This window comes from Canis lupus, chromosome 33, assembly GCF_003254725.2.
Source record: "Canis lupus dingo isolate Sandy chromosome 33, ASM325472v2, whole genome shotgun sequence".
Lineage (NCBI taxonomy): Eukaryota > Metazoa > Chordata > Mammalia > Carnivora > Canidae > Canis > Canis lupus.
Window position 1 is genome coordinate 14,393,139 of NC_064275.1, and position 17,016 is coordinate 14,410,154.

The 17,016-nt window shown below is 40.2% G+C and overlaps 1 protein-coding gene across 3 annotated transcripts in view; it reads right to left on the reverse strand.

The window, feature by feature from the left end:
• MORC1 (MORC family CW-type zinc finger 1) overlaps positions 1 to 17,016 on the reverse strand; it is a 190,452-nt gene that overhangs the window by 84,537 nt on the left and 88,899 nt on the right. For all 3 annotated transcript variants that reach the window (XR_004811644.2, XR_003147905.3, XM_025478165.3), the window contains exon 17: positions 13,277 to 13,415. Coding sequence is in view for 1 of the 3 variants with exons in the window: in XM_025478165.3 (XP_025333950.3) it covers positions 13,277 to 13,415 (139 nt within the window). In the remaining 2 variants the exon portion in view is untranslated. The remainder of the gene's footprint in view (positions 1 to 13,276; positions 13,416 to 17,016) is intronic.

Genomic DNA, 17,016 nt, shown 5'->3' on the forward strand with positions numbered 1-17,016 from the left:
TACCTTTGTTGACAATCTGAATGTCCTTTATTTCTTTTTCTTTCTTTCTTGCACTGTCTAGAACTTCCTGTACAATGAATGCTGAATTGGAGTTTAAGAGCAAACCTTCTTGCTTAATTCATCTTAAGAGAATTTAGTCTCTCACTGTAAGTACAGTTCTGGCTGTAAGTTTTTTATAGATTGCCCTTTATCACACTAAGTTTTCTTCTGCTCCAAATTTGATGTTTTTATCAGAAATTGATGTAGTTGCTTCTTTTTTGTCATGTCATTTATATCTTACTGGATTCTTTTCCCTTTTTTCTTATGGAATGATATCTTGTTTATATTTTACTGAAATGTTTTTTTCTTTTGTTTTTTGTCTTTCTCTTTTTCTTTTTTTTTTTAAGCTGCTGTACTAGTTCATTTCTTAAACATATATGAGTTAGGTGTTCTAGGACTAGCTCTTTGCTAGAGTCTTCTATAGAAAGAGAGGATAAGATTCTAGACAAGTTATTTTTTTTAACTCCACAAGTCATTTATTTTCTTCTCATCTTTATACATGCATGCGCGCGCGCACACACACACACACATACACACACCCCTCGGCAAATACGACTTGTTGAATACTTTCATGTGCAGTCCACATCTCCTTCTGTGAACCAGAGTAGGTCCAGGAGGGCTCCTATTGCCTTCTGGCTATAGTAGACAGTGGCTATCTCTTTTCAATCCCCAGAAGTACCCTTCTTCACTAAGTGTATTTGTATTAATTCCTTAGATGTGCTATTGTTGGGCTCTTTCTTCCATTTCTTTCCCCTACCTCCTGTGGAGTTCCTCCATTATCTTGACAGCTTTGAGCAACAACCCTGAGCAATATTTTAGTATATATCTCCTAGTACGACTGAAATTGGAGTTCACATTTTTGTTTTCTGTTTTCCATGTTGCTCAAAGAAGACTTCCAGAAAAAGAATGGGAAATGCTATGTCTGTCTAGCCACATTTATACCAGAAGTCTCTTCTTATAACACTTTTTCGTCTCTTTATGATGGTATCACACTACATGGTAACAGGTGTGTCTGTCTCAATAAATTGTAAACTTCCAAACCCATTTTTTATCTGTAATACCTAATACAATGTTTAGCACTTTATAGGTGCTCAATAAAACATTGATAATTGATGATTTTTCAATCAATTTTTTTATTTTTCAATAAATAGATGCTCCCAGTGCTTATGGCTCATCTATTCCATACAGTTGAAACACAGCCACAAGTCTATTCTGCATGCATAATGTGACTACTTCTCCAGTCATGTTGGACATTATCACATCTTTGAGATGCTTTATAGGAAATGCTAGTATATACTCTCTTCCAAAGTTTGTATCACCCTGGGATGAGCTTTGTTCCCGATACAGCAAAATGGATTGAGCCTAGCCTAGGAACTATATTTGATTCAGTTCTCTAATTTGGGTTGTCTCATTTTTGGTACTGGCTTAAAGATAATGACTTTTGTTAGTTTCATTGTAATGACTTTTGATCTATACTAATCACATCACTAAATTAGAATTGTGGGTAAATAAAAACGTTTATAAATTACATAAACTTTCCTCTTCTATGACTAATTTCAGAGTTGTGTTTCGACAGACGAACTTCAGATATTATGGAAAAACACAGCAAAAATTAAAATGCCTCAGCTGCATTTTGAACAGAAAAACATCAAAAGTAGTGGCCAATAAAACATTTTAAGGCAATACGGGAGCCAATACCAGACACTGAAATGAGTTCCAGATGCCTGTAATAATGCCTCCAGATAAAGGCAAAATTCACTAGTAATTAGAAGAACATAGCAGTAATTAGGGGACGAGGCATTCAGTGATAGCCACACTGAGTATCTTTCCCTGCATGATTCTATACCCAGAAAATTTCACTACAGTATAAATAATTTCACTATATTTGCAGTAAAGGTATAGCATATCCTTAATAATACTGGATCCAATTATTTTAACTGAGTACTTTTCATCTTTTTCCTTAATTTCATCACATGCTTTCCTCCACCTTGTAACTCCAGGAGTTGCTCAAGTGAACTTAGACCAATCTTTCCATCTCTCAAACATTCTCCAGCTCTGAAATCCTTTTACTTCCTTATCATTTATGGTTCTTCTAATTCTCTCAGGATTATAAATGCTCTTGATAGCTACTGAAACTTTTATTCTCCTTCAGTTCTTCTCTTTTCTCTCAATTTATCACACCCCCTCTTGGTTTTCCTTCCATTCCCCATCCTGCCTGAGAAAAACAAGTCATCATTTCAGCTATGCTCTGCTACACCCAGGAAGATAAACTCCAGCCTTAAATCAGTCAGATCACTAATCACTTTCCCTGTCTGCTCGGAAATTTCAGGCTGCTAAAATTTGCATAACTTTTGAACCCACACCACAAAAAAAGGCACAGTTCTCATCTTCTCTGGACTTCTTCTTTTACTATCCTTAGCTCTGTCCCTCCTGACAAAGATTGTTCCAAAGCTTCATTATGCCCTGAACATAAAGTTTGCCTCTCACCTCAGCTGATGGTCCTATTCTTCTTTAGAAAAAGCAATACTAGATTATCATTGTTAAGAATCATATCCTTTGAGACATGTGGGTGGCTCAGTGGTTGAGCATCTGCCTTTGGCTCAGGTCGTGATCCCAGGGCCCTGGGATTGAGTCTCACATCAGGCTCCCCAAGGGGAGCCTGCTTCTCCTCTGCCTGTGGTGTCTGCCCATGTCTCTGCCCCTCTCTCTGTGTCTGTCATGAATAAATAAAATCTTAAATAATAATAATAATAATAATAAAAGTATTTTAAAAAGTGGACTTAGTGCAATAACCACATCATAATAGATACAAAAATACTTGCACACTTAATTTAATAACCCAGCAGAATTAAAGGGAAAAGACTAAAACAAAACACTATAAAAGTAAGGTTTGCAAAAAAGGTTTTCTAAACCATTAAGACAAAAAGTAGGGTATTTTAGTTTCATCTATTGAAATACCTTCTGTGGAAACAGGGATAACATATAATTAGTGAACTAAAATAAATCGGCACACGTAAATGTACTAAATGAAGTTGACCTTAACGAAAAACGTTACCAGTTCCTCCAAAAGTTTTTCTTATTCCAAAGGGTAAGAGTAAGATTCCAGGACCCCTCCCAAATAGCAAAGAGATACGTGTGTATGGAGGGGAACAGAAGGTGGGTGTCCCCTCCTATATAAACATCCAGATTCCTTTTTTTTCTTTTCTTTTCTTTTCTTTTCCTTGGAGTTCTTTACCAGTAGTACAAACTCTGGTATATGTAGAACATCAGATCTGACTCATCTCATCCATTGCCTCCAAGATACAAATTAGAGCAAATGCAAGTCAGCACAATTATTTGCTATAATTAAATAATAATTTTCTTTGCTCCAGAAACTTCATGTTTATATTCAGAATAAAATAAACAAATATAGATATTTAAAACTTAACAGCTTGTAACGAAGATGGGCAATATTCACAGGCTCTAAAATTTCGATGAGTCTTTAAAAACATCTAGTTTAATCTCTATTTATTTATTTACTTATTTATGAGAGAGACAGAGAGTGGGAGAGAGTCCCAAGCAGGCTCCACGCTCAGCACAGAGCCTGACATGGGTCTCGATCTTGTAATCCTGAGATCACAACTAGAGCAGAAATCAAGAGTTGGACAATCAACCAACTGAGCCACCCATGCACCTTTAACCCCTTTCTTTTTATTGGGGTAGGAGATACTAAGATCAAGGACTAGAGACCTGAGACAGGCGTGAGGTCTGCTGCTTAGGAACAAGAGCTGGGACCTGCAGTTAAGGGCCTGACACCAGGCCAGTGCTGCCCACCATTCAGCTCCCTCCACCATCTTTAAAGAACCCCTAAGCATCCTCCCTCTGTACCGCCTTCCAAAGAGATCACTGTCCTCCAATATCTGCCTAATAGAGACAGAGCTCCTCAAAAAGAAAAATTATGTTTGCTGCTAGCTATTAATTTCTCAATTTCTCCCACACTAAAGACCTATCAATCTAAATGGAAAGATATCAGAGTAGTTCAAATAGCTCTGAAATAATCAATCTCATATTTTAAGTTTATCTGTATTCCTCTCTTGCTTATGTGACTTAAGTAAAGGGAGGCGCATGGCTTAATAACAGACTGAGGAGCCTGGAGCCTGACTGTGTCAGAAGAAATCACAGTTAACCAGTTTCTTAACTCCATTCTTGGCAGCTATTTCTCTGTGCCTCAATTTCCTCTTCTATGAATGAGAAATTATAAAAATCATAGGACTGTCATAGGTTTTAAGTGAGTCAGTATGCTTATAGCACCTCTAACAGGGACACATTCTAAGCACTACTGTCATTTAATCCTTTCATTCATCCTTCTCCTTTAGATTCCTCATCTATGAGAGGTAAACAAACCATTTAAGAGACTCTTAACTATAAAGAACAAATTGACAGTTGATGGAGGGGAGGGTGGATGGGGGGATGGGCCAGATGTATGACAGGTATTAAGGAGGGCACCTGTTTGGATGAGCACTGGGTGTTGTATAGAAATGATGAATCAGGGCAGCCCCCAGTGGTTCAGTGGCTTAGCGCTGCCTTCAGCCCAGGGTGCAATCCTGGAGAGCTGGGATCGAGCCCCACCTCGGGCTCCCTGCGTGGAGCCTGCTTCTCCCTCTGCCTGTGTCTCTGCCTCTCTCTCTCTCTCTGTCTCTCACGAATAAATAAAATCTTTTAAAAAAAAAGAAAGAAATGATGAATCACTGAATTCTATTCCAGAAACCAATATTGCATTGTATGTTAACTAACTAGAATTTAAATGAAAATTTGAAAAAGAAAAAAAAATTCCTCATCTATGTAATATGTACAGTTAATCATTCAGGGTAGTTTTTTAATTCACCAAAATATCCATGATTATGGAAATCTTGGGGAAGAAATTGGAGAGGAGAAGTGAATTGGAAATTTAAAAAAAATGCAGTTATCTTTTACTAAAAAAATTCCTGTGGAGATCAAATGGCACAATATATGCAGAAACAAGTGGCAGATAAACCAAAGAGCAAATGAAGCTTTGGCTTCAAGACCCCTCCCCAACATAGGCCCCTTCCAAGGCTCTGTTCCCCAACTTCATATTTATATATTTTATAGTTTCTTTTTTTCTTGGGGGGGGGGGTGCTGCAAAACTGTACAAGCTTCAAGGTCCAAAAAACTAGATCTTCCTTTGTTCAGAAACATTTTAAATAATACTTTGTTATTTTCAAATGCCAGGAATTATTACTAATGGTCTTGACTAGAAGACCTCCTTGAGGATTCTCTGAATAGAGGAAGGATGATTCTAGATCATTATAAGGAAAAGGTCATGGGCAAATAACAGTTAATCCTCTGTGTCTGCATTAGAGCCCCCAAGTGTGTCAAGAGACCACCCTGTTTCATTCGAAGGCTGGGTCTGGGAGAGCAAGCCTGAGACAGGGGGCAGGGGAATCAGCACTCGCTGATCGAGGACAAGGTAGAAAATGGAGGTTACACTTGAACTTCACTCAAGCCTACAGGAGTCAGGATAGAGGAAGGGACCAAATTCAAAGTAAGAATATGATCAGGTGGCAAAGAGTTAACTGTTAAATCAGGAGGCACAAGATATGAGGTTTGACTTCAAAATCAGAACAATCGTGAACCTGAACTGAAAATGTGAGGCTGGGTCCTGAGTGAGAGGGGAGGTGAGGTCTAACACGATGAGAAATGGGATCCAAGCTTAGAAGGGGGAGACACAGGAATGCTGGTGCTCAGGGTGCACAGGGTTCCTTTAGAAGGGACTGAAGAGTAGCCTGCTTTGGAAGGAAGCCAAATGTCGGCACCTTACTCTGAGCGGTCAGGAAACAGGCCCCGCAGTGCTTCTGGGGCACCAGGCAGCCTCTGATTGTCCCCCAAGAGCATGCACACTAATGAAAACTGGTTGTACATGCAGTTAAGGCACCCACAGAATTTTTATAGGGCAGAGATCCAATAGGTGTACTTGCTTCGAAACCCAAATTAGTATTCCCTCCAGTGAAAATCATTTCAGCAAACACCTGAACTTCTATGCTCTCCGTCTCTGTGGATGTGGGCAGGAATGGCTCACTGACATGCTGAGCGAGGGAGGTAATGTGGCAAGACCGCCTGCCCCTGGAGAAGCTACTTCTCTTCTTCTTGGAGGAAGGAGGAGTTCCCTTTGGAATCACATTCCTATGGGCCCCCAGCAGCCGCACTGGGTCCTGTTTGGGAGACCCAGGAGCAGACAACAATGGATGAAATTTCTTGATCCCAAATTCCAGGGCAGAATGGAGTAATCTGTGAAGCCAGGAACAGGGGGTGTCCTGGGCTCCTCACACCACACTGCTCCCTGCAGTGTCCTGCTCTGGCTGTCTTGATGTGCCTCTAACTACTGGCACTGCCCCAGTTTGTTCAGTAAGCCACAGTGCTGTCCTGTCAGGAAGCTTGACATCAGCGCCTCAGGAAAAGGATGAGTTAGAAAATAATCTGGACAAGCAACTCCAGTTAAGAAAGTGAGTATCTTCTGGTAGCCATCTACTGTGCCCAACGCTGAGCCAGGTGTGGTGATGGGAGGTACACGAGAGAAAGAACACATGATATCCATTCTCAACGAACTGCTAAACTACTCTGACAGAAGCAACTCACTTAATATCTCATTTGCTATGCTGTGAGCACAGGGCCCGCAAGTGTGAGTATATTATGCATTATTCCTTTTGGAAAAACAATGCATCACCACAGAGAAATGAGATCTTTGTACCAAGAGTAATAAAGTAAAATATCTCAACTACAGTGACTATAATAGCTTCTTGTTAGACAAGGGTCTTTGGGTATCATAAATTTTAAACCATGGCAGTTTATGTAAGAAGGCTGAAAAGTACTCTTGATGAATAAATATATTTTCTAAGGCATCTGTCTCTGTGGTTATACAGATTTGAAATCTCAGCATCCTACGCAATAGTGACACATTTAAAAGATTAAATTCTAAATGGGAAAATGCATTCATACTCTTCATTACAAAGTTGTATTCAGATATGCCATTTCAATTTGAAAAACATAGCTAAAAGTTCAGGAAGCCTTCTTTGCTCTATATTTAATGCTAAAACAACCAGTGTGGGAATTGTCAGATTACACTATTTCATTTTTTTGTGTCCACGGAAGCACTGCAAAAGAACAGAATGCTATTGCTGGAATTCCTTTTCAACAAGCACGACATTTTACACAGGCTCTGCACTTGATGCCAAGACCATGATCATGGCAAACAAAATCCAAATACAGTCTCTATAACTCCCATACAAATGCCACACCTTATTTTGACCAAGTGTAAGAACACTTTGGTCTCCAATAATATATGCAGAAAGAGTTAAGTCTAACCTTTGCAGAGTCAATCAATTTGGTAAAATGGAAAATACTTGGCCTTGGACCTATTTGTGAAGAGTTCTGCATAAATCAAATTATTCCTTCAATCCTTCATTCATCGTTTGGTAAGTACTTAGTACATGAAAGGTCCAGGCGTAGGTTTTGGAGGATGGAGAGATGAATAAAAATGGTCCCTTGTTTCTAAAAGTTTATGGTTTAAGGCACCTGGGTGGCTCAGTCAGTTAAGTGTCTGCCTTCGGCTCAAGTCATGATCCCAGGTCCTGGGATCAAGCTCCGCATCAGGCTCCCTGCTCAGTGGGGATTCTGCTTCTTCCTCTCCCTCTGCCCCACCCCTTGCTTGTGCGTTCTTTCTCTCAAATAAATAAAATCTTTTAAAAAATTTTTTAAAATAAAAGTTTACAGCCTAAGAGGAGACAGAAGAGACACATGAGTAATTATTACACCAGGTAGAAAATAAAACATGTTCTAAGGAAGACCCATTAAGGACAAAGAGAACTGGAAAGAAGACATTTTTACAGGGAGGAAATGAGAAAAAAACCTCATGCAAGAATGGCATTATTTTTAGATCTTAAGGAAGAGAAAAAGAAACAGTGGCCACTCCAGACAATATGGAAGGAATGGAAATGGAGAGCATAGCTAAGGACTAGGGCATGGCTAGGGGAGATCCCATAGAGGGGAGGAAACTACAGATGACCTTGGAACAACACAGGGGGTTTGGGACACCAACACCTGCAGAGCTGAAAGTCTGTATACAGTTTTTGACTCCCCCCAAAACTGAACCACTAATAGCCTGTTGTTGACTGGAAGCCTTACTGAGTCTGAAGTCAAATTAACACGTACTTAGATGTATTATATACAGCATTTTTACAATAAAGCTGGAGAAAAGAAAATGTTATTAATCAAATCATAAGTAAGAGAAAATACATTTACAATACCGTATTCTATTTCTCGGGAAAAAAATCTGCACAAATGGACCCACGCAGTTCAAACCCATGTTGTTCAAAGGTCAATGGTATTCCCAGAAAGGCAAATAGTGTCAGATTAGAGAGAGCCTAGACTGTAGGATAAGAAGTTATTACTCAGAAAAGATGAACCCAGAAAGCCCTATAGGATACATAAGTGATACAGCACACATTGCACAAGCAGGGATTATCCAAATATATGCCCATTAACGTTACTTATGTATAAGTGAGTAGAGCAGGCTTTATTCAGGGAATCAAGTTATGATGTTTTATAATGACTAAAGGCATTAAGTGGATTTAAAGTGGTACCAAAACCCCCTGAACGAGATGCACCTAAAACTATATCCCCTGTGCATGATTGTGATGCAGTCGTCCTTGCCATGTAATAAAAGGTAGGGCAAATTTGAGGACTGGAAAGCTCCTCAAATTCAGAGAAATTGATTTTTTATCTCTACTCTATGGTTTTAAAAGTACTGTTTAGGTTTATTGGAAAAAAAAAACAGAATAACAATTATCCAGATAATAGGCTACTTAGTAGCTGAGCAGTCAAGAGCAACAGGATGAAAATGAAAATGTTTCACCGTTTGGCCAGCAGGTGGCACTTGTCACTCGGTATAGAAAACAGCAGGTACTGAGAAATGAACTTGAACCGCTGAGTTAGGGACAGATTATTCATTCATCTCTCCAGAAAGGAGAAAGAGTGGAAAGGGCTGTTTCAGAAGCACAATCTATAGGGAGGGTCTTGGGTTGCTGACACAGCTCATCAGTTTACATCTTGAATCTGAGCTCTCCCATGAGGTTACTGAACTTAAGTATTTCCCTGAACAAATATGTTTTGCAGTTTATCAGTTTGTTGCCTTTGTAAGTGTTCTTAGGTTTCTGACTGTATTTATCCTTATGAGACTATGAGCAGAGCCATGCTGAAATTAGACAAAAAGGAAACACATTCCAACTTCATCATTTAAAAATGTGTGATTGATTCAGTTATTTAACCACTTTGTACTTCTTTCTTTTTCTATAATTGATATGACTGTTCTGTTGCAGGGATTACATAAGATACCATCTGTGGAAATGACAGCTTTGGATCTAGCTACTCATTTTCTCCTAAAGGACCGGATCTAACCATTGAGATACCTCTTTTTCCAGAAGAGTTCCCTGACTCACTGTAAGCAACGTCTAACCAGGGCATCAGGTACGTGGCACTCTTAGAACTTAGTCACTCGACACAGCGGTAGGGTGCGTGAGAGGTGGAGAAGGGGCTGTAGCTGTCTGTCCACTTCACGTACTTGTACCATAAAACTCTCTCTCCTAGGGACGCTTGGGTGGCTCAGCGGTTGAGCATCTGCCTTTGGCCCAGAGCGTGATCCCGGGGTCCTGGGATCAAGTCCCACATTGGGCTCCCTGCATGGAGCCTGCTTCTCCCTCTGCCTGTGTCTCTGCCTCTCTGTGTCTCTCATAAGTACATAAATCTTTAAGAAAAAAAAAACTCTCTCTCTCTCTTACCATTAATCTATCACTCTTGTTTGTCCTTAACACAAAACCCACAACCCCAGACTCTAAGGTCCAGAAAGGGCTTTGATTTACCTAATCAACTTTTCATTCTCCACAGCAGGATGCCTTCAGCCATGAAAGATAAACTACAAGACAGTAAGAAATGGGATGTGCAGATTTGGGTTATTTTTATATTTGTTTCCCAGTCTAGTCAATGGATAAGTAGGCACTGGTAGTGGGAGGCAGGAAGAGAGAACAAGAGGGAGCAGACCGTAATTACATGGCATGCGCCTTATTATTTCCCGATAGGAGAGAATGGGCACCACCAGTAAACACAGTGAATCATGGTAACACACTAGCCAGTTCCCGATTTTCCCGTGGTGTCTACCCTACACCTGAATCATGCCTGCACTGCACCTGAATGGCACTAGTCCTGTTTTTCTGGCTTTCCCACCCCTACCTGTGTTGCATTTTAACAGAACTTCTTTTAAAAGGCAGTCAGGAAGGGAGTAAATTCACAATGAATATTGGATGGTTTTGAGTCTGGTTTCTGGCATCAGGCAGCTATCACCAAAATACAGTTTTTGAATACTTTCATGGGTTATTTCTGTGAAAGGGGAATTGAGGTCACCTTCTAGAGGTCTTCTATTCAGCAATTACTATATTTTATAATGAGTTTCATGTCACACAGATGCTGAGTCTATTTTTTAAAATATGTAAGTTTAGCATGTAATTTTAAAAACTGGCACCATGAAGGAAAAAGTCATTGTTAATCTCCCAAGTCTTCATTTATAATGTTTTTCTCACCTAGAATGCCTGCCCTGTCATTTCCCTGTTTACCCTAAATACTCTTCGAGACACAGTCAAGTGCCACTTCTTCTGTGAACCCTTCTCTGACTAAAGCTGTCCTCCTCTGGGATCCCTGGGTGGCTCAGCAGTTTAGTGCCTGCCTTCAGCCCAGGGCGTGATCCTGGAGACTGGGATCGAGCCCCATGTTGGGCTCCCTGCATGGAGCCTGCTTCTCCCTCTGCCTGTGTCTCTGCCTCTCTCTGTGTCTCTCTCATGAATAAATAAAGTCTTCTAAAAGAAAAGAAAATGACATTTAGAAAAAAAAAAGCTGTCCGCCTCTCTCTGCGTAATAAACTTCTATTGTGGCTTCAGTTGTGATCAGACAAATGCTTAACTAGTATTGTGTGGTGTGGCGGTGGTTGCTAATTTCCAAATAGCTATTAGGCTTGGTCCACAAAAGGACCATTTATTATCTGAGTGCATGTTCTATTTATTGATCCAACAAGTATTTACTGAGTACCTACTGCTTGCCAGGCACTGCGTTAGGTAACAGATTTATGGTGAACAAAACCAAGACTATCCCTGCACTCACAGAGCTCACATGGTGGTATCAGGGGTACTCTGTCTTCCCCATAACGCCTGGCATGGGACGCACCCAAAGGTAAGTATGTGCTCAATGACAGCCTTAAAATTAACAGGTTGCCTGCCTATGGTTGGCAAATGCTAAACAAAGCTTTCCTCGAAGACCACAAAACCAGGGTCAGTTAAGGGCACAGAGTGCTGAAAGTGAGTTGAAGACACTTGGATGATCTTCATGAAAAGGGGGCAAGGGAGGAGGGTGAGGATTCTTGGGTCCTTTGGACTGATGGGAACAAGTCTCTATGCAAATACTGCTAAGCTTGTTTACATGTAAAACAATCTGAATCTACAAACCTGGCTCAAGTTCTTATGAAAAACTCAACTACCAAGAAAGAAAGAAAAAGCAAAACGGATGGCCCAAATTTGTTACCCCAACAGCTACCGTCAAAATCTCTACCTTAGTAATGAATAAAAAATTCCAATATAAAACAAACAAAAAGGTAATTAAGACTTTGTGATTGGCACTATTACTATCCAAGGGTCAGCAGCGACCTCCATAGAAAAGAAAAAAAGCATCCAGAGACTGCAATAAAGATGGGGTCATTTCAGGAGAAGCCGTCTGCCTTGGCAAATCTATAGGGAGTGGCAAACAAGAAGCAAAAAACCAAATGAAGACATTCTACACTGGGAAGATCTGACTTTACCTACTTGTTTATTAAAATAACTGCAGGCTGTGATACCCTTACTTCTGACCTCTGTTATCAAACCCATGACTAGAGGCTCTAAGAACTGTAGATAGTTTCACCAGTTTGGAGGGACAGGGAATGCTCAAGAGAACGTGTTTGCAAAATTGACTCTCGGTGTCTTCCCAAGAGACCCAGAGACTCCAGACTAAAAGGGAAGGTCAGGTTTCTTTGATTGTGGTCCTAAGCGGTGGTGGATTTGTATGGGAGATCCCTAGTAAAGTGGGAGAGGTAAGATGAAATGAGGTGGAAAGGAAAGTTGATCTTCTCAAAGCACAGGAATATATGTAATAATAATAATAATAATAATAAGACGCTAAGCCTGAGAATCTTTATTCCTGCTCCATAAAAGAATTTCCTATTCAAGTATTTTACTTCCTGACATTTACAGAGGAGTCAACACATTTGGAAATGTGCTGCTGACCTCCTCAAGTTCTATTTGAGGAAGTTGACAGGCTATCCAATTTAAAAATGCTGAATTTGGGTATTGAACCTATAAAGTAAACAGAGATCTAATTACTTTATTAGTTAAGAGATTAAAACAGTATTTCTGCATAGCACTTTTTCTTTCCTTTGAAATTGTCATGGTTACTTATATTTACTGATGGTAATGCTTTATTTATTGAATTTTCTTAACAATTAAGTGACACTGAGTTCCTGTATTAATAGGCTAATATTTTTTAAAAGGACAACTCTTCACCTCAAAAATCCACCCTCAGGGAAGAAGCCCAAAGAAATAAAAGGAGCCTAGGCTTTGCAATCATACAGACTTATGTCCCAGTCTTGACTATGTCATCTGCACAAGGCTCTCTGTGCATCTGCAGGGTGGAAACAGATCCCCCTGCTTCTCACATGCATGGTCATGTGGATTGGCTTAAATATTACAGGTAGTATTTTTTTTTTTTAACTCTCCTCCCTTTCTGAGCCTCTGGGGCACTTGAGCTTATCTCTAGAACAGTCCTTAGAGCCAAAATTAAAAGAAAGGTGACAAGGGGCACCTGAGTGGTTCAGTGGCTGAGCATCTGCCTTTGACTCAGGCCGTGATCCCTGGTTCCTGGGATCAGGAGTCCCACATCAGGTTCCCTGCAGGGAGCCTGCTTCTCCTTCTGCCTATGTCTCTGCCTCTCTCTCTGTGTGTGTGTGTCTCTCATGAATAAATAAATTAAATTAAAAGAAAAAAGATGACAAAAAAGGATGGAAAAAAAAGAAGCTACACAAGTTACAGGGATAAAGCACATTAGTTGATTCACACACATAAAACCAACAGCTCGAGGGTTCAAGTAGAGTTTGGGAAGACTAACAGCTCACCTGTGGCTGCTGTTCAGCCAGTCGGCTGTGGTACCTTTGCACCACCTCTTGAAGTTGTTTCTCTTTCTCAGTTTTTGATGGCGACACTGTGTTCATGGTGCCCAGAGGGATGGAAGGTAGGCGTTCTGCTTGACAACAACTGCACAATCAACAGGAGACAACGTCAGGAGGAAATAGAAAACTACCGTCAGTAAAAGATGATTTACTTCTATAAACAGATACTCCTTATGCCTTATATCCAAAACTTGAATACGAAGCAAGAGCTGCAAGTTGATGACTTTAGGTAACACACGACATTAAATCTCTAGTCTGCAAGGCAAAGAGCTTAAGGGAAAATGTGGAAGATGGCATATTTACAAGAATGGGAGAATATATATTCATTATTTCACTAATGCTTCATTTATCCTGCGTTATCATGAAACAAAGCCTTTTTGCAAAAATGCTTTTAGATAATTGAAGCTTATCTCATTATTGCCGAATGTCTTTTTCCCCAAAAAAATTCAGATAGAAATCCATATGTCTCTCTAAACTACACCAAATAATTCTGCTTCTGAAACACACCGAGCCACTGTGAAGGCTGACGGTGAAGCGTGGTGTGGGATGCGGTGCTCAGTGCCAGGCCCGGGGGTCACCCCTTTGTCCTGGGTGAGCCCCGTGACCCCGGCTGTGGCACGCTCACATCCTCTGCTCGGCTGTCGTGGCGGACCTGCTTTTGGCAGCCACTGTGCTTCCCAGCCTTACTGCTGTTCGTTCCTAATCACTGCTGGGCTAACACACGTACTATAGAATCAAGGAGAACTGCATATAAATGAACAACAAGCGGACTGTGGATGAGCCTCCCTCGTTATGGTTACATAAAATACTAATGACTTTTGAGACATATGGCTTGGGAGGTTAGAGGCCTTTTCTTTCCCCTTCTACTTTTGGTTCCGTGGCTGTGTTCTGGGGAGCTGAGTTAGCCAAACTATCAAGAGAGGGAGATGCTATAGTTTCCTTTGGGATCAAGGCTTGTCAAGGATAAGATGTTCATCTCTCATCGGGCATGGCTTTATTTCAGGCATGGCTAGGAATGTTCAGGAGTGGGGCAAAATGCCAAGCTCAATTCTAAGAGCCTGCTTTACGTAAGGGTTTTTCTATTATTAATAGGAATCAAAAAGAGGAGGAAGGGACAAAGTCTGTATGAAATGAATGTGCTATTACGCTAGGACAGGGAGAAGGAGGTTGAGACTAGAAAGAGGGCCTTCTCCCTTTTGAAACAGTTCAGGAAAAGCAAAGCATATCAAACCCATGATTTCTGTTTTTCAGGGCCACAGGATATATTTCGGTTCTCCCTAGCAAGAAGGAAGAGTGAGGAACTACAATCATATTCAAGTACAACTGTGAAAAAACACTTAATTCCCACCCACATATGGTATTTGTTCCTATTGTTACTTTCAAAAAAGGTGGTAGAGAAACAAATCCGGGGACATCGACTATATATTTACAGCCACCTGCAGTATTGATTTGAAGGCATCTGTGGAGTGGGACCTATATAGGCTTCTATTTCATTTGAAAAAATTAACATTAACATAAAAACATTAAGTTTTTATTCAGAAAAGAGAAACTTCAAGTATCTTAATAAAATACAATCCTTTCAATTATCTTTAAAGAATTTTAAATTGCAGTATGAGCCATGGGTATTTTAAACATCCTTTTCACAATTCAGACATTTTTGGTTCAATCAAATGATAGGCATCATTTTTACCCTACTGGTGATTCCTATTTTCAAATGCAGATAAACGCATAGCGTGAATGTAATGGAAATGGTACTGTGATAAAAAATGTCTAGCCTCCCTGTGTGTTTAAAGTGGAAAAGAAAAAGATTCTCTGGTGGTCCAAAAAAGAATAGCTTCATTTTACTTGGCCCGAGTCACCAACTCTGAATACTACCATTTGTAATACGGTGTTTTTTGCCACCACAGAGTAAACGACTGGCATTAGGCTTCCTAAAATGTAGAAGGATACCCTCAGAATCTAAAAAAAACCACAAATGAATAAGCAAATAAAAAGCAGGATCAGACTTATAAATATAGAGAACTGGTGGTTGCCAGAAGGAAAGGGGTGGGAGGATGGGCAAAATGAGCAAAGGGGAGTGGGAGATACAAGCTTCCAGTTTTGGAATGAGTAAGTCACGGGAATAAAAGGTATAGCCCTGGGAATGTAGCCGATGATATTGTAATAGTGTTGTATGGTGACAGATGGTAGCTACACTTGTGGGGAGCACAGCACAACATATACAGATGTTGAATCACTGTGTTGTGTGTAAATGTTGTACACCTGAAACTAATATAACTGTGTGTGTCAACTAAAGTTGAATTAAAACATTTAAAGCACATACACAAAGAGGATGCCGTCAGGGAGTGGGTGTGATAAGGCAGAAAGAGTACAGGTTTGCATCAAAAGGCTTGGCTTCTAGTTTTAGCTCTAGGGAGGCAAGCTGCACGAGTCACTGGCCTCACTGTTTTCTCTGAGAAACGATGAATGCTCACACGGGTATTGCGAAGAAGAAATGGGGTAACATATATAATTGCTATGTAAGAGAAAGCTGTTATTATGTTTCCTGCCCAAGTTCTGGTTACCTAGACATTGTTCATTTAAATGCTATTCCTTGGCATTAACCCTGCTGACAATTGGCAATTAACTGCAGACAATAACACTATACTGTCTGTAAACAGAGATGATGCTACATTTTACCCCATTACTCTGGCCTTTCATTTACTGAATGTTGCCTAATAACTATATTGTACTTCCCATCACTTTATTTTTTTTTCTTTTTTTTTTTTTTCCCATCACTTGAATACACCGATTTTATGTGATTCTTCTCAAATCCAATGGCATAGGGGTTGCTATTTTATGGAGTGTTCTCCAAGTACTCATGGTCATTCCTACTGTATTGAATTAGAGCTGTTAATGACTTCTAATAAAGGAAGTGTCAACTCTCAAGTAATTGCCTCATAATCATGCGTTTCTCTTTACATGTCCCCTAAATCTCTTACTGCCACATTAAGCATAGTTTTTATCCTCATCTTTTCAGTGGGAATGAAATACACATGGTCAAAATCATTGTCAGTATATTTCAAGAATCAAGGACTTAAATTATAAATATAGAACGACTCTGCATCGTAGGCTTTGAAGGACCATCAGTTTTCTGTCAATGTGGCTAAATTTCTCTTGCCTGTCATCACAAGAAACACTGTTTGGGCGTGCAAAAAAGACAGAATTGATGCAGAACTGAAACTAATCTTGCAATGCTCTGTGATGGCAACACCACTTTTCAAGGAGAAGAGGGTGAGGGTCAGAGACACCAGTTCACAGACAATGGTAAACTAGAGGTAAAGAAAGCTGGAGAGGGCAGATCTCAGTTCGTGGGTCCAATAATGCCCAAGGCTGGGCTATGAAATCATAAATATATGTTAGATCTGTGGGGAGCGACCTAAATTCTCAAAGCTTATAACTAAAAAGCCCCAGTAACCACTCAGTAAATTGTACTCCTAAGGGGCTCAGCTGGACTCAGCAAAGATGCAAAAGATACTCTGATTACATCTTATTCTAAGTGATCGACAGCGGAGTTAAAGAGATGTTCTGTTGCCTACCCAAGATTTCACAGCTAACGGAGCCAGAGGAATCAAACCCAGGCCGTCTGGCCCCAGTTTCAGAACTCTGGACTAATGCTGCGTGAAAAGCTCTTAGCTTACAGGAAG